The sequence below is a fragment of the Halichoeres trimaculatus genome, unplaced genomic scaffold (genome assembly GCF_033239565.1).
Source record: "Halichoeres trimaculatus isolate MK-OKI-2021-1 unplaced genomic scaffold, fHalTri1.1 fHalTri1_scaffold_20, whole genome shotgun sequence".
Lineage (NCBI taxonomy): Eukaryota > Metazoa > Chordata > Actinopteri > Labriformes > Labridae > Halichoeres > Halichoeres trimaculatus.
In genome coordinates, this window is record NW_027437198.1 from 16,287,414 (window position 1) to 16,312,702 (window position 25,289).

A 25,289-nucleotide genomic window follows, 5' to 3' on the forward strand; every position below is an offset into this window, starting at 1 on the left:
ATGTTCAGTCTGTGAATCGATGACGATGCTGTTCTCTAACATTAACACGCCTGATGTGGTTGTTGTGAGTGAGTGTCCCAGAGAAGTGTTCATCCTTGAGGATGCTGTTACTTTTGATCACAGCTTAGCACAGGGGTCTGCAACCTTTGCTATCTAAAGAGTCATTTTGCTCCCTCTTCCACCAAAGAAAAAAAGTCTGGAGCTGCAGACACAACACATCTTTGAAAGTTTTAGTGATCTTCATGCAGGACTACAGGTTAGCATTTCTTATGAATTTTCAGATTTCCTTTTTGTTCTTGCAGTCCGAGGATAGATACTTTGATACTTTTGTGAAGGATTTTTATGAACGAAACTAGCAGCTGTAGTTAGGTTTGAAGAGTTTATTCACTTCCTGAAGGTATATCTGCTCTGCTCAACTTTCCTGAGCTGTTCTGAAATCGATCCTTTTTGCTCATTCACTTTGGTACTTTCAAGCAAATGCTGAGTGCTTGATCTGAAAATGTCTTTAAGCGTTACATTTTTGGTGTTTGCTAACTGCTCACCACATATCAAGCAGAATAAAACTTTCTATTTTCCTCTGAAGCTTTTCTTGTGTTGGATTTATTCATGGTTAGCTGACAGAGAGCAGGGCAGTGACACTCAAGAAGCTGTCTGCAAGCAAGGGCTTTAGATGTGGATGCGACGCATTTAATTGACAAATAAATAATAAATATAAGCTCAAAATTTGTGACGATCACAAGAACTTAAGTTGATAAAAGACATTCTAACCCAAAAATGTATCATACTTGTATTATTGCAGTTTTCATGAGTCCTAAGATGTGTAACATGAAATGAACAGAACATGAGGGTTAAAAAGTGGTTTCGTGTTCTTCTATAACGTGTAGGTTCTTAATCCGTTAAATATTTAAATGTTGTAGAAAATCCCTGAATCTGTCTTCAAAATGCTAAAAACATCACGTTTTAAAATAAGGATGAAATCATCATGAGACTTGCTGAAATGATGGGCCTCACAACTTTCTCTTTTATCCAAATGTTGCATTGGCCTGGAACAGCATCAGCATAAGAAACAATCAGACGGCAAGTTTCAGGAATAAAAAAATCTTGTATTTTTAATTGACAGGGAAACATCCTTCAGGACAGCAGTTGGTCATCACACAATAATCAGCAACGATACAATGTAGAGAGTCCGACTGTGTGTGTCGAGCCTTTAAACACCTCCCCGTCTCCCCTCTCCGCTAATGGAGGGCTTATTATTGCAGACACGTTGGCTCTCCTGACAGACAGAACACACCTCCTCCCCTCCTTTGTAAGGCTTGGGGGGGTTTGGGGGTGGGGGGTGCCCGGGTCAATCACTGAAGGGTTGTAAAAAAAAAACGAAACAAGAAAGAAAAAAGAAAACACAAGGCTTCTGATTCGTCAAAGTCATGTTCTATCACAGTTTGAACCCTCGTGAGTCTGCATGTCAAACAGGAAAAACAGAACTTTGCATCATCTGTCAGTTACAGAGCATCAGGGCTGAGGCTACTCCTACATAAAATATACATCATTAATTAGTTTCACCATCACCAGAGTTCTATATGTTTAGAGTATCAGGAGGAAAAGTGAAAAAAGGTTCACCTGAACATTAAATAATGTCGGTTCTGGACAAAAGAGAACCAACTTGAGTTTCCATTTCTCTCTATAAAACTGTATAAAGAGGAGCTGTGTCCTCATACAGCAAAGAACCACCCAATATTGCATTGGACAATAAAGAAAAGGGTCATCAATCAGTATGTGTCAGATACCAATTAATCAGAGCCCAGTGCAATTAGGTAGTCAGTCTACAAATGGAAACATCTGAAAATGCAAATATCAAAATCTCTAAAACATCCAGATGATTCTTTCCCAAAAGTTTTTTTTCTTTTTAAATCAGAACATGCAATAGTCAAAACTGTTTTTCCTCGAAAACAGGATTTAAATACTGAGATCCAAAGATCTGTAAAAACAATGATGCAGTCACTCTACCTAACTGTGGATTATATGGCAATATGCTGTAGATCAGGGTGGTCCGCACTAAGTCAAGTAAGAGTGAGGCAGAAAGAGGCTGTCTTCCGACAACTTAAAACCTCCCAGTGCTGACAGCGTGTGCAGGAAGAGGGGATGGAACGGGACAAAGAGGTTGCACGATAACAGTGTGTTCGAGCGCATACTGTATTTGAATGAAAAACACAGACTGTGCCACGAAACAGGAGGGACGACAACATCTCAGAACCCAACATCAGCTGTGCTTCTGTGTGTCAGAGCTGGAAGAAGAGGACTATCAAAAGATGAACGGGTTGCGTTCACCGTCAGCAGCATTTTCAAAAACACTCCTTTCATTGACTGAGAGCTTTTCATTCTGACTGTCGAACTTTAACAACCAATACCAGGCGAAGTGACGCAAACATACTACAGATTCTTTCTGACATTTTGTCTCACACCTTTGCCTCCTATATGCACACTGCTGCAGAAATGTCAAACTAATAGAATGGAGATGATATCCGTTGACCTCTAGGCTGCACCCATATTTCCTCACTGACTTCATGTTAAAAGGATTCCTGAAGACACATTTACTCTTTTGTACAGCCAATTGTGGAACTGAAAATATATTTCTTTAATCTAATCTCCATGAAATCAGATTATAGATGTCATTGGTATCAAATTTAAGACTTAACACTTTGAAAAACTTTTTAACACTGTTACCAGATGTCACTAGAGATGTAACAATACATCAAACTTATGGTACAATATGATGAGTTCACAAAAAGATTTCCTCATAAGGACCCAAGCAGGAGCTTTTGCTCACTGAAATATGTTTAACAAACACACCCAGGTATCATCTGCAAAATAAAAATCAACCATGTTTTTTCTGCTTGTGTTCGGTGACCAGTGTGTAAAATATGGCATAATAACAGTCAAAGGCAGATAGCGCCCTCTGCTGTTTTATAACGGTTTCCCGATTTGTTTTTCATCCCACCGATATGAATCATTCTTTTTGTGTACCGATTTATGTTTACCTCTCTTGAGGTAATGTTACATCCCTATTTGTCATCCAGTCAAGTTATCAAAAATAAATACATAAATAAATAAATATTGTCTTGTTTCATAATTGTTGCAGTCATGAAAACTAAATTTGGTAGCATCTCCTTTCAAATAGATACAATCTTAAATACTTGGGATCATTTTACAGCATCAAAGTGCCCTGGGCCTCACTCGGGTTCATACAATGATCGTCAGAGATTGTGCTGTGTGTTAGGGTAAAGGTATGGCTTGGTAAGAAAACATTCATCCACTGGAAGGAAAATCATTCTTTTTTTCATTCTCACCTCCAAATGTTACATGAAAAAGGTAATGAAGCTATTGGTCAACAAACACGGCGTGATATCTCATGCTATACTAATGTTGTTAGAAATAAGGTCAACAAGTGATTAATGAGTCCTCAGCAGAGATGCAGGTCACTCTTCTCGGTAGGAAGGCCTGAGCTTTTAGAGAAATCTACACTAGCTAGCACTGCTTTCATCCAGACCCATGCCACACTCAGGGGGGTAGTTAGCTAAAGTAGCATGAACACTAGCGCTAGAAATACTCTCAGTCTTTGTATAAAATGGGTTTATATCATATATATTATAGTTCCACAGTATGTACGAACACAAGAATGCAGTTGTTTTATGTAGTGTGGATGTAACTATATTCTTCACAAGTATAGATTATTATTGCACTCTGGCTACACATATTTAGTAAGTTAAGTTAGTTTGGTTGTCTTTAGGTGTACAGAACACAAAGTGGTGTCGGAGCTCATAAACAGTCATTGGAGGGGGGCTCAGTGATGTAGTAGTTCCTTCAATCTGAATTTAATTCTAATTGTAAATCAAGCTAGTTAGCTGAACTGAGTTTGCAAGCCAAGCGAAGCTAGCTAGCTAGCAAGGCTAGATTGCTTTTTAGGACAACAGTCAAGCTAGTTAGCTGAGCTTCGTTAGTTAGCTGGCTAGTCTGTTGGCTGCTTTTTGTTTTGGTCAGCTTGCTAGCTTGCTGTTGCTAGTTGCTGATAAACACTCAATGTGGACAAATAAGCTAACCCAAGGACAAAAGCATTTTCCAGCACATTCTGCTTAACTTATTTTTTTATGAAGAAGAAACATGTCTGGCTTTCATTTCTTGTTCATTTTTTGTAGCAATAACTGTAACAAAATTTGAATTTGTCCACAGCACACAGGTCTGGTTAGCTAGTAGCCTGTTAGTATACTGTGTGACAATATCTTAGAATGAAATTAGTTGCATCAGTGAGCCCACCTCAAACTGTTTTTTTAGACAACAAATACATAAATAAGTCTGAGACAAAGCTACAGAAACACATCACACCCCCGTTCTTCTCCTTCTTTTTCAAAATAGAAAAATCAAAACCCATTCTTCAACCTTAGCTAGCCTTTCCAGAGGAAGGTTGATACCCTCCACCGCTCTCAGTTTTGAAAAGAAACATACATTCACATGAGGACAACAGAGGAAAAAACAAGCAACTTGAATTCAAATCTGTGTGCAAAAACATTTTAGATCTCTATAAAAATATGTGCATATGGATAGAGCTATTTTTAATCTCACCAAATACAGTATTTTCTTTATTTACAGATACACAGATTAACACACACTACAGCTCTGCCCTGCTCCCCCTCTCTGTGGTCACAGGCGTTTGAATAACATGGCCAACTTTCATGACAACAGATTTGACAATACACGCACGGAGGAAAACAAAGAAAAAACGCAGACACACTCACACGCACGCACACACTTCTGCTCCGATCAATGTGATCGAGGAGCAGAGGAGGGGGCAAGCAGAACTTCTGTAGAAAACCTGAAGTTGCATATCCCACAATTCCCTTCCCGCGCTCACACTTCACAAACCACTTCCTAGGAAAGGTCAGAGGTTATCAGCCAGACGCTGCTTCCTGATTGGCTTGCGCGGGTGGGGACAGTGTGTCAAAAAACTTTGGCTACGGAGTTTGGTGGCTTTAGTCCTGGCGGGTAACTAGTCTAAGTCCCGAACACACCTTGTACAGTGGGTACAGCCTTTGTTGATCTGCTGTCAATCACGCTGGGTTTGGTAAACAGATCCACTGTCCTTTTTTTTTTTTTCAAACGGGACCTCACCAGCGTCTCTAAAAATATGATAAATGTCTTCTTAGTATTCTTATAAAAAAAGGGAACAGAAATTAAATTCCTCTCCAAGTAAACTTCTCTTCTGTTTTTCGCCAAAGCCGCTCTACTCCAACGTCAGAGACCTCGGATTGATTAATTCTCTTGAAGGCATTGCTCAAAGTTCACTGGGCGGTCCTGCGATTCTTTGCATTGAATCCTGACCCGCTTCCTAGTCTGCTGTCAAAAGGGGAGGAGCATGTGGGTGACTCAGCGTCCGATAGGCCAGCTGACAGGCCGCTGTTATATCTGGACTGCGGTTGGTCGAAGGTGAATTGGGGAAGTGGGATGTAGTCACCTGTTAGAGGGGAACGCCTCGCGGCCGGGGACAGGGAGCGTGTCGTAGGGAAAGGCATCGTGTTTGGGACAAGAGGTGCGTGAGGCTGGATGAAGATATTGGGGCTGATGGGGATGTGTGGGTGGGTGGGTGTAGATGTATGACTGCGATTGGGAGTGGAAGGTGTGAGTGTGTGTGTGGGTGATTGTGTTTGTAGGGGTACATGGATGGGTGTGAGCGCTGTGTTCATAGGGGAGTGCATGGGTGAAACGTCTTGTGCATGCGTATTTGACTGTGTGTGTGGTGTGAGGTCATACGATGGCGTCCTGCGTCTCAGCATCATGCTGCAGTCAGCCAGTTTTGGGGGTGAGGCGGTCTGTGGGTGCTCCCTCTCTGAGGGCGGGTGGATGGAGATACATGGGGGACTCATCTTCTTTTTTCTGTGGCCGCCTCCAACTGACTGCACCCTTACAGGAAACGCCTGCCCGCCCTTTTCTGACCGACGTGTTAAGTTCTGGTCATTGCCAGGGATGAGGACCTGCGGGAGGCAGACTTCTATGGAGTGGCGCCTCTGGTCATCAGAAAAACCAGCACATAGTGATGACGGCTTGTCCAGGAAGCCCTGGTTGTCCACACCTGAACCCTTCCTGAAGTCTTGGTCTTTTAATCCAAGCAGACTGAGCGCACTCCTGGAGGATGATGGCGGCAAGGGGGGTGGAAGGGGGGAGGATGTGGAGGATGGGTCCGGGCAGTGCAGTGTCGTGTAAGGGGAGAGGGAGTGACTGCGTCCGCTCTTCCCTCTGCACTCCTGCCCGCCCCCCTCCTCGTCTCTCCACCTGCGGCGAGCCGAGCTGGTAATGTGGTACACCTCCTCGTCTGCCGGGTCACAGAGGGAGGCTGCAGACGGCGGTCTGGGTCTCCTGAGGTTCGGAGGGCGCAAGGGGAGACGAGGGGAGGGAGGTGGAGGGAGAAGCAGCGAGGGGGAGGATGGAGGGGGAGGCAGGGGAGACAGGGGAGGGAGGGGGTAAGATGAAGGGGAACAAGGTGGGAAGGGGGCTGATGATGGGGAGGTGGGAGGAGGAGGAGGGAGAGGAGAGGGGGAGGAGTTATGGGGAGAAAGGGGGGAGGGAGATGGGGGAGGCAGGTGGATGGGGTGAGGCCTCTCCTGTTGCTCACAGCCCTGAGACTCCACAGAATCCACCTTGACTGCCACCTGTGACAGAACAACACACTGTCACAACACTTTGATCAACACGTGTTCAGTTTTGTGTGCATTCATGGGGTTACCTACCTGTCTGTGCAGAGCCTTGGGGGAGGGGCCTGGAGTGGGTGGGGCAATGCGGGGTAGGCTGAGAGTTGTAGGTGATCGAGGGTGAACTGGGGAGAGGTCTGGGACTTGCAGCAGGGTGCGACTCTCACATGGCTGGGAGTGGACTGAGGTCACTGAACCTGAGAGCACAGAAACATCACTCAGACACTTCATACATAAACACACCCTCAGAGATAAAATATGCTTTTTCTGCATGCATATGTTAGCATACATATACATGTGGATCATAAAATAGTTCATATTAGTTCAACAAAAGTTTACTTTATTTTGATAGGATATTTTGATAAGTCACACATGGAACTGCTGAATTAAAACTTGAAATGTATCTCTAATAAATCAAGATTTCCATCAAAATAAAGTGAAAACAGCAAGACGAAAAGACTCATTAAAGCTGGATATTGTACTCTGCATTAGACCCTGGTTACATCAGCAGCTTCATGTGCCTGTTTTTATTCATTATCGTGCATCAGATAAGAATATCTTCTTTGGAGCTGAGTGTAACCAGGCTCTGAGGCACTCTGCACCCACAGGTCCACTGCACCTGTGAGCTACCAAAGTATAAAAGAAGCTAAAGCAAAACCACTGGCTGTGAAGAAAAGACGGATGACATGCCTGAACTTCAGCAAAAGCAAAGCCAAAATTTCCCAAATAATGTCTGCTGGCACACTAGGCTATTGACCTATTTAAAGATTGAATGGTGGGACCGGTTACAACAAGGGCTATAGCTTCCGTATAGACATGCTTCAACTGCTAAACTCCTTGAATCTAATATATAAAAAAATACAAAAAAATAAAAATAAAAAGGAGATGAGAGTCAGAATTATTCCAGTGGAGTCTGATTCCCAGATTTTTTCCTTGTGTGCTCTAATTCTTTTTCAAACCAGCCTGTTTACTTAAAGGAGGCTTGCCTACGACATAAACAACAGCCTGTTCAGCTTCACTCTTGGAGAGCTGCCATGTTGACCATCTTTATACAGCCAGTGGTTCAAATGTTGCAGAAAGTCAGAGAAGATTACAGAAAAGTTCATTTAGGGCTACAAGCTGTAAAGCCAGGTGACAGTGAATCTACTTTTAATCAAACAATTGAAAAAGTACCACAGCGCTGATAACATCTTTTTCTGTAGCTGTCTGGCTTTGCAGCTTGTCAGTGAAAATCAGTCTTGTGGAGTTTTCATCCATTCTACAGCTGAGCAGATGAGCCTGTGTGAAGTTTGCGGAGGTTCACGTGTATCAGCTCATCCACTACAGTCAGTCAGTCAGTACCTTCGGACAGAGCTGGGCCTGTCCGCAGCCTGGCCACAACATGTCTTTAGAGTCTGACTGCAGATAAAACAGGGCCTGTCAGTGCTAAGAAAAAAGCTTCTTTCATGCATATGTTTGCATTCCCGGTTATTTCAGTCAGAGAAGCATGTGACTAGAAGGTTAGACTGCTGTGGAGTGGATATAATTTACTAAGCCTAACATTATCAAGTCCAAAAAAAAAGTAAAGAGACTGCAGGTTGAACTAAAGCTCTCATGTGGAGAAATCATCTTACTAGAGATCTGAACAGAATTCACTCTTTCCTTTTCAGATCTCTTTCTAGACTGAATATTAGAGAAATTTCATTGAGATGATGTCATGCGTTGGATTATTAATAGACTTATTCCAGGCTGACTCAGAGTAAAGAGACAGGGCCAGATTCTGCCTGTGTGGACAGGCTTGGCATTTGAGTGAGCAGCCATCAGGTGCTGCACAGGTGTGCGGTGAGTCCCTGCTGCAGCCAAATGCTGGAAACAAACTGTACTTTGAAACTTTGAACAGAATTACTCACATCCTGAGGGAACATGTTAAAACTTTGTTAAGACTTGTTGGCGCCTTCCGCTGTTAAGATGACATGCATGATTACTGATTTGTTATCATCTAAAGCTTCTTTGTTTCACGTGAAGCTGCTGGATTAATCGAGGACAGAAGAATCAGATCTAAACCTGAACAGACCTGAATGTTGGTGCTGGGGGCTGAGCTCTATCTCCTCCAGAGGGTAGGGGGCGCTGGCAGGTCTCACAGGTCGGAACATGTAGCTGTCATTAGGCAGCGAGTGCATCCTGGAAACAGACATCTTCCTTGGCGACAGCAGGTCCTTGTCACCGAAGTGCCCCTCTTCCTCCTGTAGGGGGAGACACAGACTGGAAAGTTACAGCACTGACTGTGTAACCCATGATGTGACTCATACTGAGTTAAAGGAATAAACCACACATCCAAAACCAAAATAACTGCAGACTTCCTTCTTTAATGACAAAAATCTGTCCCTCCTACCTCTCCAGGTGAGTTTGGACACGGCCCAACGTACGTCCCTTCAGCTGAACTGGTGTTTGAGTTTGTGCTTGATCTGCGCTGCCTCTCCCTGGCCATTTCTAAGGCAATCTCTGCATCCATCTCTGCATCCTCTTTAGCCTCCTGCAAAGAAAACAAGATAAGATCCATCAAATACCCTGTTTTCTCTTTTAGTGCATGGCACATAACTCATAAATTATTTTGAAAAACATCAATGGTTTGTCTTCTGGTGGTGAATGTCTGTTTTTGTATTTTAGTCTAGCTCATGAACCTTGTTGCTCTCTTCAAGGTGCTTCATCAAAACAGCCACCACCACATTAACCAGCACAAACTGGGCCATGAGCACGAAGGTGACGAAGTAAATGGGAGACACGTAGGGCAGGTAACTCAGACAGTTTCCATCCTCTTTACGACACTCCCGTAATGTGTCCTAAAAAGATCCAGAAAAGAAAGGCTTGTCACTTTTTTCACTTTACAACTTAATCACGAAACATTTTCTTTAATATAAACATTATAATCTAAATTACACGTAAATATCCTGAGTCAGTGTATCCCAAATAATGGTCTCAGCTGGTTTATTTTTTTTGATGGAGGTTATTGTTGTCTCGCTTGTTAGTGGATCATCTTTTCACAAGTGTGTGTGTGTATGTGTGTGTCAATACCTTCATGATCCCATTCCAGTTGTCCCCAGTGGAAACTCGAAACAACGTAAGGAAGGCCATCCCAAAGTTGTCAAAAGTAGCATGTCGACTTAGACCCTCACATGGGTAGAAGTCATCATCGCAGACTAAAGAACAAACATACACACACAAGCATTAATTTCACTGCATTACAAACCCGGTGGTTAAAAGCATGAATAACAAGCATAAATAAATCAAAAACACACTGTGCAGTGGATGAACAGACGCACAAACAGCTGTTCAGCAGTGTTTCCCTACAGACACAGCAGAGGATAGGAGATCGCTGTCTTCTGGAGGACAAGAGAAGGCTCTAACAGTCTCAGGGTCAATTTGACAGAAAGCCCTCAGGAGCCAGTTAACAGAATCATAACAGCCACCAGAAGATCCCTGCCTCCGCCTGGAAGCCCGGTCACATTAGCAGAAAGCCGGGGAGGAACAAGACAGTCCTCAAGAGTATTATGCACCTCGTTTCTTATGCTCAGGATCAACCACCCGGAGAAAAACGAGAGGTTGTAGCTCAAGGGAAGGGAAAAGACAACTACACAGAATAATGAAGGAGGAAAACTTTTTATATAAGACTCAAAAACACATTTTATTTATTAAAAATAAAATATAACCTGCATGATGACATATTTAAAATAAGCAGTTTGTGTCATGACTGCAGCGACCTTTGGTTTAAGTCAAATTAAAAAAAAAAAAATGATGCTGTTCCTATGGTGTCCACTTGAGGCTGGCTCCAAACATGGAGGGAACTCATTTGGCCTTGTATAAATGTGTCAATTTTAAGACAGGATCAGTCAGGAACATTCTCTTTGAAGTGAATTATCTGCATGTAAGAAGTTATATTTGGTCATGTCTGACAGCGCCTGCCCTTTCAAGGGAACAACAGCAAACACAGAGGAAAAGACACCACTGACACTCGCTTAGCTTCAGTTTTACATCAGCTGTTTAATATTTGTGCATGATTAGGTGCGTGGCCTGTTTGACTGACAGATGTAGCAATGGCAGCAGCTGCCCTAAAACTAGCCATTATAACTAAGGTGATGTCATGGAACAATGCTTTCATCAGACACATTTCAAGGAGCCTTTGAAACAGGAAATGCTGTGATGCTATCAGTCTTCAAATGCGCCCTTCCAAAGATGCAACCTCTAAATTGGGATGCAGCCAATGAGTGATGTCACTAACACGTTGTCCATACAACCATTTTCTTCAGTACAGATGAAATAAATGATGTCATCCCCCAAAAATCTGAGTCATGGCTCAGATCATTGGTGCCTCCATTTAGATTTCAACTTTGTATGCACCCTCTGTCCTGAAAGTACCTGCTATCAGCACAGCATCTCCAATGCAAACTGCAAGTTTAAACATTCAGGCCCTCAGTCTTTCCCCTGTTATAATGCCGTCGTCTGTGACCTTTTCCTTCCCGCGTCTAAGACTGTTGGCATCACGGTCACCGAGTTCAGCCTCCCAGACAGAACCAGCTCAGATAATTTCTCTGTCCCTTTCTGATTCTGAGAGTGGTGAGGTTTAAGGAGCCAATTAAAGTCATAATGGGCCGGTGGTTATTCTGTGAGGGGCTCAGATACGTCATAGATTCAGCTCAGAACTGAAATGATCACCTAAAACAAATCCCCAGAAAGCCATGTTGAAGACCAGTTATGCACCTGTATTTGAGCTCTTTTGAAAGAGGCATATGTGAACTTTTGAATATGCAGCTTGAAGCAGTTGACCCTGACGCACAGTGGATGATGAGATCAAACATGATAAATGTAACGTTCCTCTGTGAGATAGTAGAAATAGGCCCACACAAAGGCCCAATTTAATCATTGAAATGAAAAAAACCTTATAAAAAAATAAAATCTCACAGTATGGAAGTGTTGAGTTTGTCTGGGGATGCAAAGTTATAATAATAGTATCCAAATCCTTACCAAGCTGCACTGCTCTATTTCCCTCAAACTTCTCTTCAAGCCTGTGCCAAAACATACTTCACTCCTTCTGCTCTTTGTTATCCTAAGAACAGCATTTAAAAAGTAGAACCACCCGGGACGAGAAGGCGTTCAGACATCAAAAAGCTTCTGTCAGCAGCTTGGGAAAAGCAAAAAAAATGGAGATGGATTTTTACTTTATGAAACCAGAAAACAGACACCGCTCGTTTTTCCCAAATGTGAGGAGAAGATGCACAACAACACAGAAAGCCACCTCTTCATCATCAAGCGGTTTTTATTTTGTCCTCCCAGATGCCTTTTTGGCTAATCCTCTCCCTTCACGCATTGTTGCGCTCTCAGAGAAAACGGATTGGATGGTGCGGCTCTATTTAGGAAGCAGTGTGTAAATAAACGTGATCATGCAAATGTGATCTTGTCTTTGTGGGAAAGTGCCTGTGATGTGAGAGTGTTGGTGAGGAGAGGAGACGGGGAGACAGATGGGGGCAGAGAGAGAGGACTGAGCAGAGATGGTTCAGGGAAATGTGCTGTAAGTCGTGACTGCGCTCGTAACGAGACGATTCCAAAACCCTGTTTTTATTCTGCTGAGGCTTGTAGACTGCAGCGTGTGTGTGTGTGTGTGTGTGTGTGTGTGTGTGTGTGTGTGTGTGTGTGTGTGTGTGTGTGTGTGTGTGTGTGTGTGTGTGTGTGTGTGTTTCTGCTGGTAATGTGACTGACCCAGTTTGCCAAAGAGCTCCACTCCCAGTGCAGCGTAGATGAAGAAGAGCAGCATGAAGAGGAGGCCAAGATTCCCAACCTGGAAGTAAAAGGCGTGTGAGTTCTTTCTCAGCACATCACACATAAACTAACATAAATACATCGTAAACTGAACTTATTCAGAGCTGCAGGGAGTCTAAGACATTAAGATTTCCCCCTGCATTATACATGAAAGAACCCTTTTGCACTGGAATGAACTTTTACTCTGCTTCAGGTTGTTTGAGGTGTGTGTTGAACATACAGTAGGTAATGATCTAAACAGGCCTTGTCCCTGGATGACAGAAAAACAAGAGCAGCAAGAGAGAGAAAACAGACGTAGACTGTTTATTCGTTCTTAAACAAATATATGTATCTATGTCATAGACTGTAAACAAAAAATGGATGTCATCTTGCTCAGTTTGAAGTGAGGTCGCCACATAAACTTCTCCCCCTGGTGGCTGGCTGAAGTATAGGTCAAAAATCTGCCTGCGGTCATTCCAGATTAGCTGTGGTTGAACTTTAAACAATCAATACACCTCGTGGAAATGTTTATTACGTGCAATTGTTGTGGTGATTTGAATATATTATTTGGCTGCATTGTATTCAAGTTCTTTTTTCTGAAAAGTTTTGTTTTCATTAGTTTTAAGAGGTTAAAAAACAAGGTTTAATGTTGTGTTTAACAATGACTTACAGCTGCCGTTCTTGTGTATTTTTTGGGGGACTGTAAATTATGTTGGGAGGGAGAATCAAGAAGTGATTAGACTCTTGAAAGACAAAAAATATATATTATTTTTGTCACCCGGCTCCACTCAGATTCTTCCAGAATCCCTTACTGTCTTTATTGCGCAGACTCTGGCTGCGTCTGTAAAAGGTATTTTGGCTTTGAAACCATATGACGGTAAATGGTGAAGCCACGCTGTCTGCTTAATATAGTCTATGATCTATGCATGTAAACATACATTCGGGATCCTTATAGTTCAGTATCTGCTAAAGCAAAACCTTTCAGTTTCGTACCACTATCTAGGACTCTGAATGGAACGTTTCAGGTGAGATGTTACATCAATGAAATAGTGTCTCAGGAAAAAATCTGCTCATTACGAATACATTTATTTTTTAAAAGACTTCATCTTTTTTCAATAAAGCAGAGACACTTAGTCAAAAGCTGTTCAGAAGAGGAGCAGCCTTGTACTCAGTACAATAAAAACCACCTGCCAGTTAAACCAGACGAGCTTCTGAAATTTTCTTTTTTTTTTTTGAAAGAATACTCTTGTTCAGACCCCCTGAGCTGTATTCACTTCCTAGAACTCCATCTGCGTCATACTTTTCTTTCCCTGCAGTTTCTTAAAATCTTTTCCTGCGCACTCTGTGCCCCAGTGTTTATATCCGTACACTTGACATTTAGGAGAAAGAGTGGAACAATGGAGTCTGTCGCTGCGCTTGCAGCACACTCCCTGATGCAGCTGCTCTTTGCCTGGCAGACAGTCTTGAGACCAAAAAATATTTTAAGAGGAGAGTCTACTGTTGTAATATAGCAAATTTGAGCACAAAAAGTTGCATTTGGCATTATTTCTGTGGACATATAAGATAGAAATCCCAGAGTGCACAGTGAGGAGGATGGAGAGGGGATGTTTTTAAGGATGAGAAAAGAAGCTTTGTAATGTTGATGGATTTGACTTCGGTGAAATATTTATCAACAAGCATAAAAATTTTAGAGCTGTCTGTCCTGCACAGCCCCCATAATAACACTTTAATCATCCAAAGAATCAGACGCATTAATAAACCAAAAATCCCTCATCAGGGCGACTGGCTTTACCTGAGGCAGAGCTTGCATAACAGTATCCAGCAGAGCTCTCATCCCCGTGGCCATCTTCAGAAGTTTGAGTACTGCAGACGGATGCGAGAGTGGCAGAGGTTATAGAATTAAGTAAATAACAAAACAGTTCAAAAGTAAAATATTAAATGATGTTAGATTTTACAACTCATAAGGAAAGAGACTTAAAGCTCCTATGTGGAACTTTTGGTTTGTGCAGAATTTGGTTCCCCCCTGTGGAAAAAAATCTTATCTCCTATCTAATCTACAGCATTTACCAGGCATTAAAAATAACTGAAAAAAATAAATGATCTTTAAATTATGGTCCAGTTTTTTGTTTTTGAGGCCATGAAAAGTACATAAACAGTCTCATGACCATCTGAAAAACCCTCACAGGAGCTTTAAACACAACATTAAACATACTGGAATTCATTGTATTTTTGATTTGCATGTCTGTGTCCATTGCTACCTCGTGCTATTCTGAGCACTCTCATGATCCTGATGATGGTGGGGTTTATAGGCAGGGCTGCGCTCATTTTAAGCTCCTCCAGGGTGATGCCCATGATTGACAGCGCCACGATGGCGATATCCAGCTGGTTCCACCTAAACACACGAACCAAAATGTTTCAGTTGAGCCTCATTATTTTACAAAATCCCATTTTTACGGCATCATTCTGGCTGTTTTTTATTGCTGTGTCCATGTTATTTCACCTGTCTTTGAAAAATCTGTGTATCCCAAATGCTGCGAGCTTAAGAAGCGCCTCAACGACAAAGATGCAGGTGAACACGTAGTTACAGTACTTCAGGACTTCCTCTAAGTACTGCGCACACACACACACACACACACACACACACACACACACACACACACACACACACACACACACACAAGAGAACACAGAACATTATTTTCATGTTTTTAGAAATCCATAGGGTTTGTTAGTGTGTGTATGCAGGGACATCACCTTGGGCTGATTGTAGTGCTCGATGCTCATTGTGAAAACATTGATGCAGATGATGAAGGTGATGAAGAGGTCCAGGTAGTGGCTGGTACACAGTGTGTGTATGGTGAGGCGGAGCGGGGAGTAGTCGGCATAGTAAGGCCTCTGCTTGGCCTCTGCAGCGCACACACACACAAACACAGACAAGACAAAACAAGGAGAGACAAATATCACATATGGTCAGAGAAAGTGCGATGGTGAGTAACTCTGAAATCCAAATAGTGTGTTCACAGAGGTGTGCACAGGAAGCTGCAAGAGGCCAGGATATGGGATCTTTTATTTACTTTCTGCTCAAGCAGCAAAACTCTACTTGTCTCTAAAGTATGCTGCTCGTCCAATCACAGCCACATCTGAGAACTGCTGAGCAGTCCAGGTGACCCACTCGCAATACAAATATGATTTTGTAAGAGCAGGAAGTATCACCATGATCACTGGGGTGTCTTACAGACAGGCTGTGCACACTGCTGCCTGTGTGGTATGTTCAAACTACAAGGACATGAGAGTCACAGTTTTTCTTGAGGGCTAGCTTGGCTTCTCTGCGGTGCTAAGTCCATCTTTTTATCTCCTTCCCTCACAGCCCTACAGCTGACCTAGAGCTGACCTACAGCGTTTTTAAACTAGCAAGAGTGAGTGATAAATGGAGCATCTTATAGGATCGTAATGATGTCATCCTGTCAGGGTAAGAGTCTCCGCTGTTTATGCTTACCACAGAGTAAAGATAAGTCAACATTACAACAAGGCTAAATTGTGCTACGATAAAATGCTTTATGAATATTAAACAGACTTAAAGTGCAGCTATAACCCTAAACATGACGAATCTGTATATGTTTGATCGACTGTGTACTCACATGTCCATATTTAATGATTACTGATTGCATGTGTGAGTGTGTGTATGGAAAGTACACCATGCCCTCTCTATCCTCTGCATGCCTTCATGCCTCTACTGTAACGTCTCTGGTTAAGAAGGAGTTTCACAGGTACGTTCAACATCACATTAGCAGAAATGGAGTTCAAGGGTTCAAAGTGAGTGCTGCTTCCTTCTGAGGAAGAACTCCAAAATGTCCTTTTTTATTCACACTTTCTCAAGGTTGCTTTCACACGATACTTGGGGTGTCCAGAGTTCAACAAAGTGTTCACACCACTCCAAACGTACCGTACTTAACAAGGAAATGGACCAGGGTTCGTTTGACGATAACTCAAAAGCTCTGGTGTGAATGTGACCCCAGTGTGGGATCATTAAAAAATCTGTCATTTTTAAAAAATAAAATAAAATTCAGCAGGTCATTTGTTTACCTTTAGAGAAACTCAAATCTGTCTCTTCATAAACTGTGATGTTGAACACACACCGGAGCCTCTACGCTGACTTCTGAACAGTTAGACATATCTCAGTAGTCTAAAACTTCCTTTTCCAGTTTTTTTCTTTCTTTTATGGACAAATATAATTTTAAAGCTGCTGGTTGGGAAACTTCAGTCTGGACTTTCAGAAGTTTTAGACCAGTGAGACTTGTATCATTAGAAGAAAAGAACGGCTCTCTGCTCACAACACATACAGTCCTGCCTACTTTTCCAACACTTGTTCTTATTTTCTTTTTCTTTTCTTAGGGATGTAACGGTGTCTCAAGACCATACCATTTCATATTGTATTGTTGCGTATCACATTGTGATCACATCTTACACATATACTATTTAAAACATGGACGTAGCATCCGTGACGTCACCCATCTGTTCCTGAAACTGTGAAATGAAGCCAATCCTCGGACAGAGCCACATTTAATATGACGTGGGCTGTGAGTTGAACAGCTACAGGGCGCTCTTACTAGACAATCAAATGATCTTAACAACTTCGTAACATCCCGAGTTAGAAAAAACTCACTCACCATACAGTGTGTGCTGATAGCAAAATCAGCATTTAAGACCCAACCTGAACCAGACTGTAAACATGCTTTTTAATGCTGTAAAAGTCCCTTTTTATGGCTGGGTGTGTACGTGACTTCCAGTCTTTCTGCAGCCAGCCTCAAGCAGATTCTGGATGAATGGCAACTTGTAGCACTTCCACATAGGCTTCATTTTTACTAACCGGATGTTGCCCCTATATCTCATAGGACGATATTATAAATTATGGTATTGTGTTGTACCGTGTTCGTATCATATTGCATCACATCCCGTTGCATAGTATTGTATCATATCACATGGTCTGACATCATAACAAAATGTAATGTGTTTTATCGAATCACATCACTTAGTTTTAAATAATTATCTGAGCATACCGTTACATCCCTTCCTCTTATAACTGAACACACCACAAAGAACAAGTCACAAAACACTCATTTGTGTTTGGACTTGTTCTTGAACTACATAGTGTGTTTGTGATTCCTCTACTGGCATGATTTACACTTTCTTCTAACTAAGCTAACTACACATCTTATAAAAACTCTACAACTCCAGGTATTTGCAGGTATAGCAGCCACAACGTCTGCTATGTTTCTGAGTCTGCCAGTCAAAGCGTGTTGTCCAGGAAAAGTCCTCTTCTGTCCGCGTGTCGAGAGACGCCTCAGGCTCAGGGCTGCTCATGCACTCAGGAAGGGAAGGGGGGCATTGGCATTTCACCAATCAGAATTTTGAGGGGTAGCATCAACCTGAATCAGCGTCACATGCATAACAGGGCTGCAAGGGTTCTTTTTAACTATCAAATATAATATGTACAAAAATATCTTCTTTACCTAGGTTCTTTCATTTTGAAATCAAGACAGGTTTTTGTGCCAGATTGAAAGAAATGGCTGAAAACTGTAATTGTAAAACATTCATCTGAGAGTGAGCATAAAATTTGAGGTATTTTGTTAATGTAGGTTAGCTTTGTTAAATTTGATTAGTTTAACATGCAGGTTAAAGGTTTGGGGGGATGTTGCAGTCATGCAGTCACATGCACAGACTGGCATAGCCGACGCTTTGTGTCAGTGTTCAATCACTGTCTGCGGGAGCTAGCCAGTCTTTTAAACTCTCCCTGTTTTTTTAATAGCCGCATTAGATCTCCCTGTTTCCTCTCTCTTCATTCTCTTTCTCTTTTTCAGGCTCTGAAAGCAGGCAGTGCTCAGAAAAATAGACTACCGACCAGCCCCTCCATTCTCCTTACTCCTGCGCTTTTTCTCTATCATTTTGAGCCTCTTCTCCTCCCGTAGGCGGGCCTCCTCCTCTTCCTGGTCCTGCCGGCACTTGTGGAAGTTCTCCACCACGACGCCGACAAACATGTTGAGGACGAAGAAGCTGACGATGAGCAAGAAGGAGATGAAGTAGAGCAGCATCCAGGGGTTGTGATTTCTCACGGGCTGAGAGGAGAAGAGCAGAATTAGCTCTTTAGTGTAGTTTGTTTTTATGTGTGAGGCTCAGTTAGAGTAAAAACAAGAGATGACTGTGTTTTGATGTGGTTCTTTTGACTTTGGGGCTGACACAAATGTTACTTTGCTAGTTCAAAGCCTCATGCTGTCCTTGTGCACCCTTGGATAAATGACTTCTCTGAATGTTACCATATGCATAAGTTTGAATCCCTGGCTTTGATATGTAACTGACTATTTCAGCACATTTCACCTCCCACAGTTTGGATCTGAAGGGACAGCCTCATCAGCAGAAGCTTTGAAGTCAGGTTATAAAATCACCTTTGAGCTCAGTATCTGTAAAGCTCTGCCATTTGACTTTATCTATAAACTGTTACAAAGCATCGGAGCACAGTTTACCGCCACTGACACCAAGTTAGATCAGATATAGAATTATTGGTATGAAATTTTTCAGTGTCAAGCTAATGCTAGCCCCTAAAGTATGTGGTGTAATATAACCCTGACTTTTGAACAACTCAAGGTGCAATACTGAGTCAGGTTTCCGCACCTGTTGATCGACTCCAACTGCATCCAGACCATCATACATGATGTTGACCCAGCCGTCCTTACAAGACAGCACGAACAAAGACATCAGAGCCTGTAGGAGGTAAAAACACAGGTCAAAACACTTGAAAAATAATGAAACCCCTTGACAGATTTTCCTCTGGTGTGAGGTTAGGGTGACTTTAATATGCTCACAAGAATTTTATGGCTGCACCGGTCTCGAACAGAAGATATTAAATTCAGAATTTATGATGTGAAAGGACAGATGAGTATGAGTTTGTAATAAAACTGATGCTTTGGGCACAGAGTAGGAGAAAAAACCTGTGGAGATTTTAACTCCACATGAGAAGATTTTAAAACTCTTTCACATGGGTCAGCTTTGAGGAAAAGTCTGACTCCTAAATCTTTCTTACAGGGTGAGCTAGTTTTACTTAATTTAGTCAGGGCTGAATTTCTGTTCTTTTTCCTCTATTCTTACATTCTTTTCCTGCCCTCCTGGGTTTCATAAAGTATTTTTATAATTTTAGTACTTGAATTCTTTTTTAAATTAAATTCTTAATTTAAATGAACCTTTTTTTAATTTAATTGAACCTTATTTAATGTATTAACTTAGCAACCCAGTATTTTGAGTTAATTATTTAATTCATCTTCAACTTTTCTACTTTCCCTTTTTTTCTTTTTACTTAATTTCTTTAACTCAAAATATTATTAATTATATCTTATTACTATTCAATTTTTAGCCTATTTTTTATTCTTAACTCTCAAACTGTCTTAATGATGTATTTAAAAGGGGTACATTAGTCTCTACTAATGTTGCTAATGCTACTCCACTAATTTTTCTTTGAATATATATCATGTTTTTTTTTCAATCACTGTAAAGCCCTTTGGACGGCATTTTATTTATATGATGGTGGAAAATAAATAAAAGTTGATTGATTTATTGATTGATTGATTGATTGATTGATTGATTGATTGATTGATTGATTGATTGATTCCCCATAGTCCATTCATCCACACCTGAATCAGGTTGTCAAAGTTGTACTTCCTCTTTATCCAGCGGTAGTTAGCCTGCAGACAATCCGACTTGTTGGTGATGTTTTTCGTGTCCAGACCCTCACAGTGGTAAAACTTCCCTTTGAACAGCTAAAGAGACACAGACAGAGCGTCAGATGGGAGAATCTGCAGGGCCATTTTCCAGCCATTTACACATTATCTCAATTGCACTGCAGCTTTCAGAGTTTCAAAGTCCAGCTATTAATTCTAGAAATAAAAAGGACATTTCATCAAGCACGTCCTTATCTGAAGTTTTGCCTCACAGCCTGGCTAAAAGCCGGCCCGGGGTTCATGTTGTCCCTTTTCACACGTAGCCTGATTGTCATTCAGGCACAAAAGCCTGTTGTCAATTGGATATTCAAGACACTTCACCCTTCAAGCCACAATCACACCCACAGCTGCTCAACCAACCTGTTATTTTCTGCGGCAAAGGGCAGAACACTTTGTCATTGGGTTTGAGAAAGCAAAGCAGTATTCACCGTAGAGTTTGTGCTTTTAATCTTCACAGTCGTACGTGTCCCTGTGTCATTGTGTGTGAATGCTAACTACCTGAACCCCCAAGATGCCAAACACGATGAAGAAGGCGCAGCAGATGAGGACGATGTTCCCAATGGGTCGGAGCGAGGTGATGAGTGTTTCTACAACCAACTTCAACCCTGGAGCTCGACTGATCACCCTGCAGCACAGGAGTCAAGATGTTTAGTAACAGAATCAACATGCACAAATCAAACTGCCCAAAACCTTGGCATGCTCCTGTATGTTTGGAGCTTAAGGGTACAGAACATATGCATCAATACAAGTTTACCTCAGTGGGCGTAGTGTTCGGAGCAGGCGGAGGACTCTGAGGATGCCAAAGATCTTGTTTCCATTCGAATATGACAGAGAGACCAGAATGTCGATCAGAGACACAAAGACCAGCAAACCGTCCAGGACGTTCCAGCTGGACTGGAGGTAAGTCTGCTTGCCGAAGCAGAAACCGAGAGCTACAACCTAGAGGAGCATCCAAACAACCAAATTATTGATTAAGTGCCAGTTTTTCTCCCCACACTCAAAAAAATAAAAATAAAAATAAACTATTTTACCTTCACGGCCATTTCTGCTAGGAAGATCACAGTGAAAACGTAGTTCGACACGCTTAGAAACACTCGCTCCTAGACACAGACAGGTAAAAGCAACATTAGGAATGAGACATTTAATGTCCATGTCAATTTAAAGATACCATCTCCTGCCGTTGACATCTAGCCTGTTGTCTTACCGAGCTGTTGGTATCGATATCAGGTCTCTCCAGAGCGATGGTGATGCAGTTGAGGAAGATAAAAACCAGAACCACATGGTCGAACAGTCTGTGAGAGATCACTCTCTGGCACCACTGCCGAAATCTAAACACACAAGCGTGCCCCCACACACACATACACACAGCCACACACACATAAACACAGGTATCTGTAAAAGTCGATAGTCTTTAAATGCTATTGACAAAACAATTAGCAGCTGGCTAGAAAAACAAGAGCAGAGAAATGAGAAAGAGTAACTAAGAAAATAAAGAAGAAGAAAAGAGAGATGGAGCTGGAACCATGCAGACTGGTGTTCATATTTTATGTTGTGTGTATTTGTCTGAGACTTACCGGCTCTCTGGAGAGAACAAATACAGCGTCCAGTCTTCGTGCTCTTTGCACCAGTGAGGCTTCAGGTTACGGAGTTGCTTTTTGATCCAGTAGCACAAAGAACTCTGCAGAGGAGAGAAGCTAAACGTCAGAATCATCACCAACGACAAGCAGGACTAATTTTTTTTCTACTGACAGGCGGGGTCTTTTAAGGTAGAGTCTGCAAGAATTTCCTAAAGAAATAAACGTCAACTTTTACAGGAAAAAATCCTGCTTAAGGGCCTCTATACATGTGTATCGGTGTCTATGTCTGCCTCGAACCCCCTCCTCTGCCTGTATGTAGATGTTTTGGTTATTTCAGGATGTTTCTGGACAGAGAGTAACCCTAGCTACCTCAGCCAATCAGTGTGCCCAGAGGCTAGGATAGTGGATGTAACACAGGAAGGAAAAGAAAACCAAAGTAAAACAAAACGCCAAACATAAAGCTTTTTACTAAACAAAGGTGAAGTTTGGCTCGACTTTTACTCACTTTTGGGCACTTGGAGAGCAGCACAAGACAAAGAGTTCTGCTAACCAGGTATGTGTCAAAAACCAGTGAGTAACCAGTGCTAACATGCTGGTCTGATGATTGTGATCACGTAGTCCCAGTCGGAAGCTATTGGTGTGTGCTGCTGCTGGCACTGAGCCAGGGAGGAGGAGCCCAGTTTTAATGTTGTGTTTACTGACAACAAAAATGTCTGCAGACCCTACCTTTAAAGAGGGGGTTTTGTGTTTTTTATGTCTTTATTCTGTCCCTCTGGTGCCACCGTAGTAGCTTTACAATATTTACAGCTTAAAATATTATTGTTGTTCTCATACTGGTATCACAGAAAACTGTTTTTTCAGCCTTTAGAAAATGCTGCTGTCTCTTTAAGGCCCCTTACTTGGTGAGGATACTTGCCTGATTGAAATTGCGCTATAAAACAGAAAACATATTTTCATCTTAGTATTGAACTGCAGATTATGTTTGTCCTCTCAAATTAAAAACTACAAGGGCAAAAAAAGGAGTGTTTTCTTGTTTAAGTGGAGATGGGAATAATTAGTCCAAAGATTGAGCTTAGCTTCTGCCGCAGCTCAATAGAAATCTTCTGTAACTCATTAAAGTTTCTAATAAAACCAACATTACAAAGCTTTTTCTCAGGATTCCAATTAAAAACACCCCAAAGTCGACCTCTGAGGCTCTGCTGTTCAGCAAACTGCCCCTGAGTGTAAGCGAACGTGCATCCAGGTGTGTAAGGCAAAGTGTGAGAGCGTGAGCCTGTGCCTCAGATATCCTTGGAGCTGGAATCTATAATCACTGGCACAGACACACAAAACCAAATCTCAGCTGGCACAGCAAACACACACACACACAGACACACACACCACATTATGCATGCACATGTGGTAGGATCTGATTTAACCGTCCCATACTCACTCTGCCTGGGGGAGGGCTTCTGTTTTAGTGGATTTCATGGCTTTAAAAACTCAATTTGGAGGCAATAAAGCCGTCAACAAGATCAGAACAGAGGTCATCCAAAACCACCGGGAGTACATCCCTCCTCACTTTACACACACACACACACACACACACACACACACACACACACACACACACACACACACGCGTAGAAATACAATGATTGTACACATGCGTTGTTTTGTGGCCTGAGAAACAGTTGCTCCCTTAGACAATCAATTACAGGCAGGCTTTAAGTGTCCTGTGGGACCGTGTAGTGTGACCACACAACACACTGAAATATCTCACAGTGACAGGGTGACGACAGGCAGAGGAGGGAAAAGGGAACAGAGGGTCGACAAAACTGAAATAAAAAGTGTAAACGTGTCACAGAGAGCAGATTAAAAGTCAGATTTAGGATGAAAGATGAGATTTATGTGGCCAAATATTAAACAGCTGATTTCACAGGCTAGGATGAAGTCACACCAGAAACAGAAGGAGCCAACTCTTTAAAAGCGATGACTCATTGGTAACTTACGTCATCGTCTAAGTCATCATCAGGCGATGAGTCGTCCTTTGACTCTGTGCTCATGTTGGGGTCATAGGTCAGCGTCCTCCCGTTACAGTCGCCATATTCTGTTATGATGGAAGGGCAGAGAGTCGAAGCCTGCAGCAACTCCAAATGTTCTGGCTGCAGTCTGCTGCTCCCTCCGCCGCCGCCAGTCTCCCCTTTGTCCTCGCCACCGTCCTCCTCCTCTCCCCCCTCCCCAGACAGCAGGCTCTCCCTCTCCCCACTGGTGTCTCGCCTTTTGAGGCTCGGCGCCCTTCCCAGACTGTTCCAGCTTGAGCGTCGGCTTCCCCATGAGCGGGGTGGAAGAGGGGAGCGCCGTCCGGGACTTGAGAGACTCTGGAAGAAGGAGCAGAAAGCATGAGCCTTTTGTTTACATGAAAAAAGTTAGATAGAATATAGAAGATAGAAGAATTTCTACCATTGATAGCTGTATCTTTACAACATACACTCACCAGCCACTTTATCAGGCACACCTGTCCAACTGCTTGTTAACGCAAATTTCTAATCAGCCAATCACATGGCACCAACTCAGTGCATTTAGGCATGTAAACATGGTCAAGACGATCTGCTGCAGTTCAAACCGAGCATCAGAATGGGGAAGAAAGGTGATTTAAGTGACTTTGAACGTGGCGTGGTTGTTGGTGCCAGACGGGCTGGTCTGAGTATTTCAGAAACTGCTGATCTACTGGGATTTTAACCCACAACCATCTCTAGGGTTTACAGAGAATGGTCCCAAAAAGAGAAAATATCCAGTGAGCGGCAGTTCTGTGGGCCAAAATGCCTTGTTGATGCCAGAGGTCAGAGGAGAATGGACAGACTGGTTGGAGTTGATAGAAAGGCAACAGTAACTCAAGTGACCACTGGTTACAACCGAGGTCTGCAGAAGAGCATCTCTGAACGCACAACACGTCCAACCTTTAGGGAGATGGGCTACAGCAGCAGAAGACCACACTGGGTGACCCTCCTGTCAGCTAAGAACAGGAAACCGAGGCTACAGTTCACGCAGGCTCACCAAAACTGGACAATAGAAGATTGAAAAGATGTTGCCTGGTCTGATGAGTCTGGATTTCTGCTGCGACATTCAGCTGGGGTCAGATTTTGGTGTCAACAAAATGAAAGCATGGATCCATTCTGACTTGTATCAACACCTTAGGCTGCTGCTGCTGGTGTAATGGTGCGGGGGATATTTTTTTGGCACACTTTGGGCCCCTTAGTACCAATGGAGCATGGTTTAAAGTCCACAGCCTACCTGAGTATTGTTGCTGACCATGTCCATCCCTTTATGAGCACAGTGTACCCATCTCCTGACGGCTACTTCCAGCAGGATAACGCTCCATGTCATGAAGCTGGAATCATCTCAAACTGGTGTCTTCAACAGACAATGAGTTCACTGAACTCAAATGGCCTCCACAGTCCCCA

The 25,289-nt window shown here is 42.5% G+C and overlaps 1 protein-coding gene across 3 annotated transcripts in view; it reads right to left on the reverse strand.

Annotated features, from left to right (window-relative positions):
* Window positions 1-1,069: 1,069 nt before the first annotated feature.
* The window catches only part of cacna1ha (calcium channel, voltage-dependent, T type, alpha 1H subunit a), a 108,882-nt gene continuing 84,662 nt past the window's right edge, over window positions 1,070-25,289 (reverse strand). The window contains exons 19-38 of one of the 3 annotated variants that reach the window (XM_074697212.1): window positions 23,838-24,206; window positions 21,844-21,947; window positions 21,474-21,597; window positions 21,301-21,369; window positions 21,024-21,208; window positions 20,768-20,894; window positions 20,183-20,308; window positions 19,170-19,259; window positions 18,403-18,616; window positions 15,258-15,409; window positions 15,004-15,113; window positions 14,762-14,895; window positions 14,296-14,366; window positions 12,465-12,543; window positions 9,786-9,910; window positions 9,395-9,553; window positions 9,106-9,246; window positions 8,788-8,956; window positions 6,774-6,931; window positions 1,070-6,695 (exon numbers count right to left, since the gene is read on the reverse strand). In XM_074697212.1, the coding sequence (XP_074553313.1) occupies window positions 5,331-6,695; window positions 6,774-6,931; window positions 8,788-8,956; window positions 9,106-9,246; window positions 9,395-9,553; window positions 9,786-9,910; window positions 12,465-12,543; window positions 14,296-14,366; window positions 14,762-14,895; window positions 15,004-15,113; window positions 15,258-15,409; window positions 18,403-18,616; window positions 19,170-19,259; window positions 20,183-20,308; window positions 20,768-20,894; window positions 21,024-21,208; window positions 21,301-21,369; window positions 21,474-21,597; window positions 21,844-21,947; window positions 23,838-24,206 (4,071 nt within the window). In that variant the 3' untranslated portion in view covers window positions 1,070-5,330. Of the gene's footprint in view, window positions 6,696-6,773; window positions 6,932-8,075; window positions 8,133-8,787; window positions 8,957-9,105; window positions 9,247-9,394; window positions 9,554-9,785; window positions 9,911-12,464; window positions 12,544-14,295; window positions 14,367-14,761; window positions 14,896-15,003; window positions 15,114-15,257; window positions 15,410-18,402; window positions 18,617-19,169; window positions 19,260-20,182; window positions 20,309-20,767; window positions 20,895-21,023; window positions 21,209-21,300; window positions 21,370-21,473; window positions 21,598-21,843; window positions 21,948-23,837; window positions 24,207-25,289 lie in introns of those variants that run through there. The other 2 variants (XM_074697213.1, XM_074697214.1) reach the window with 2 other exon arrangements.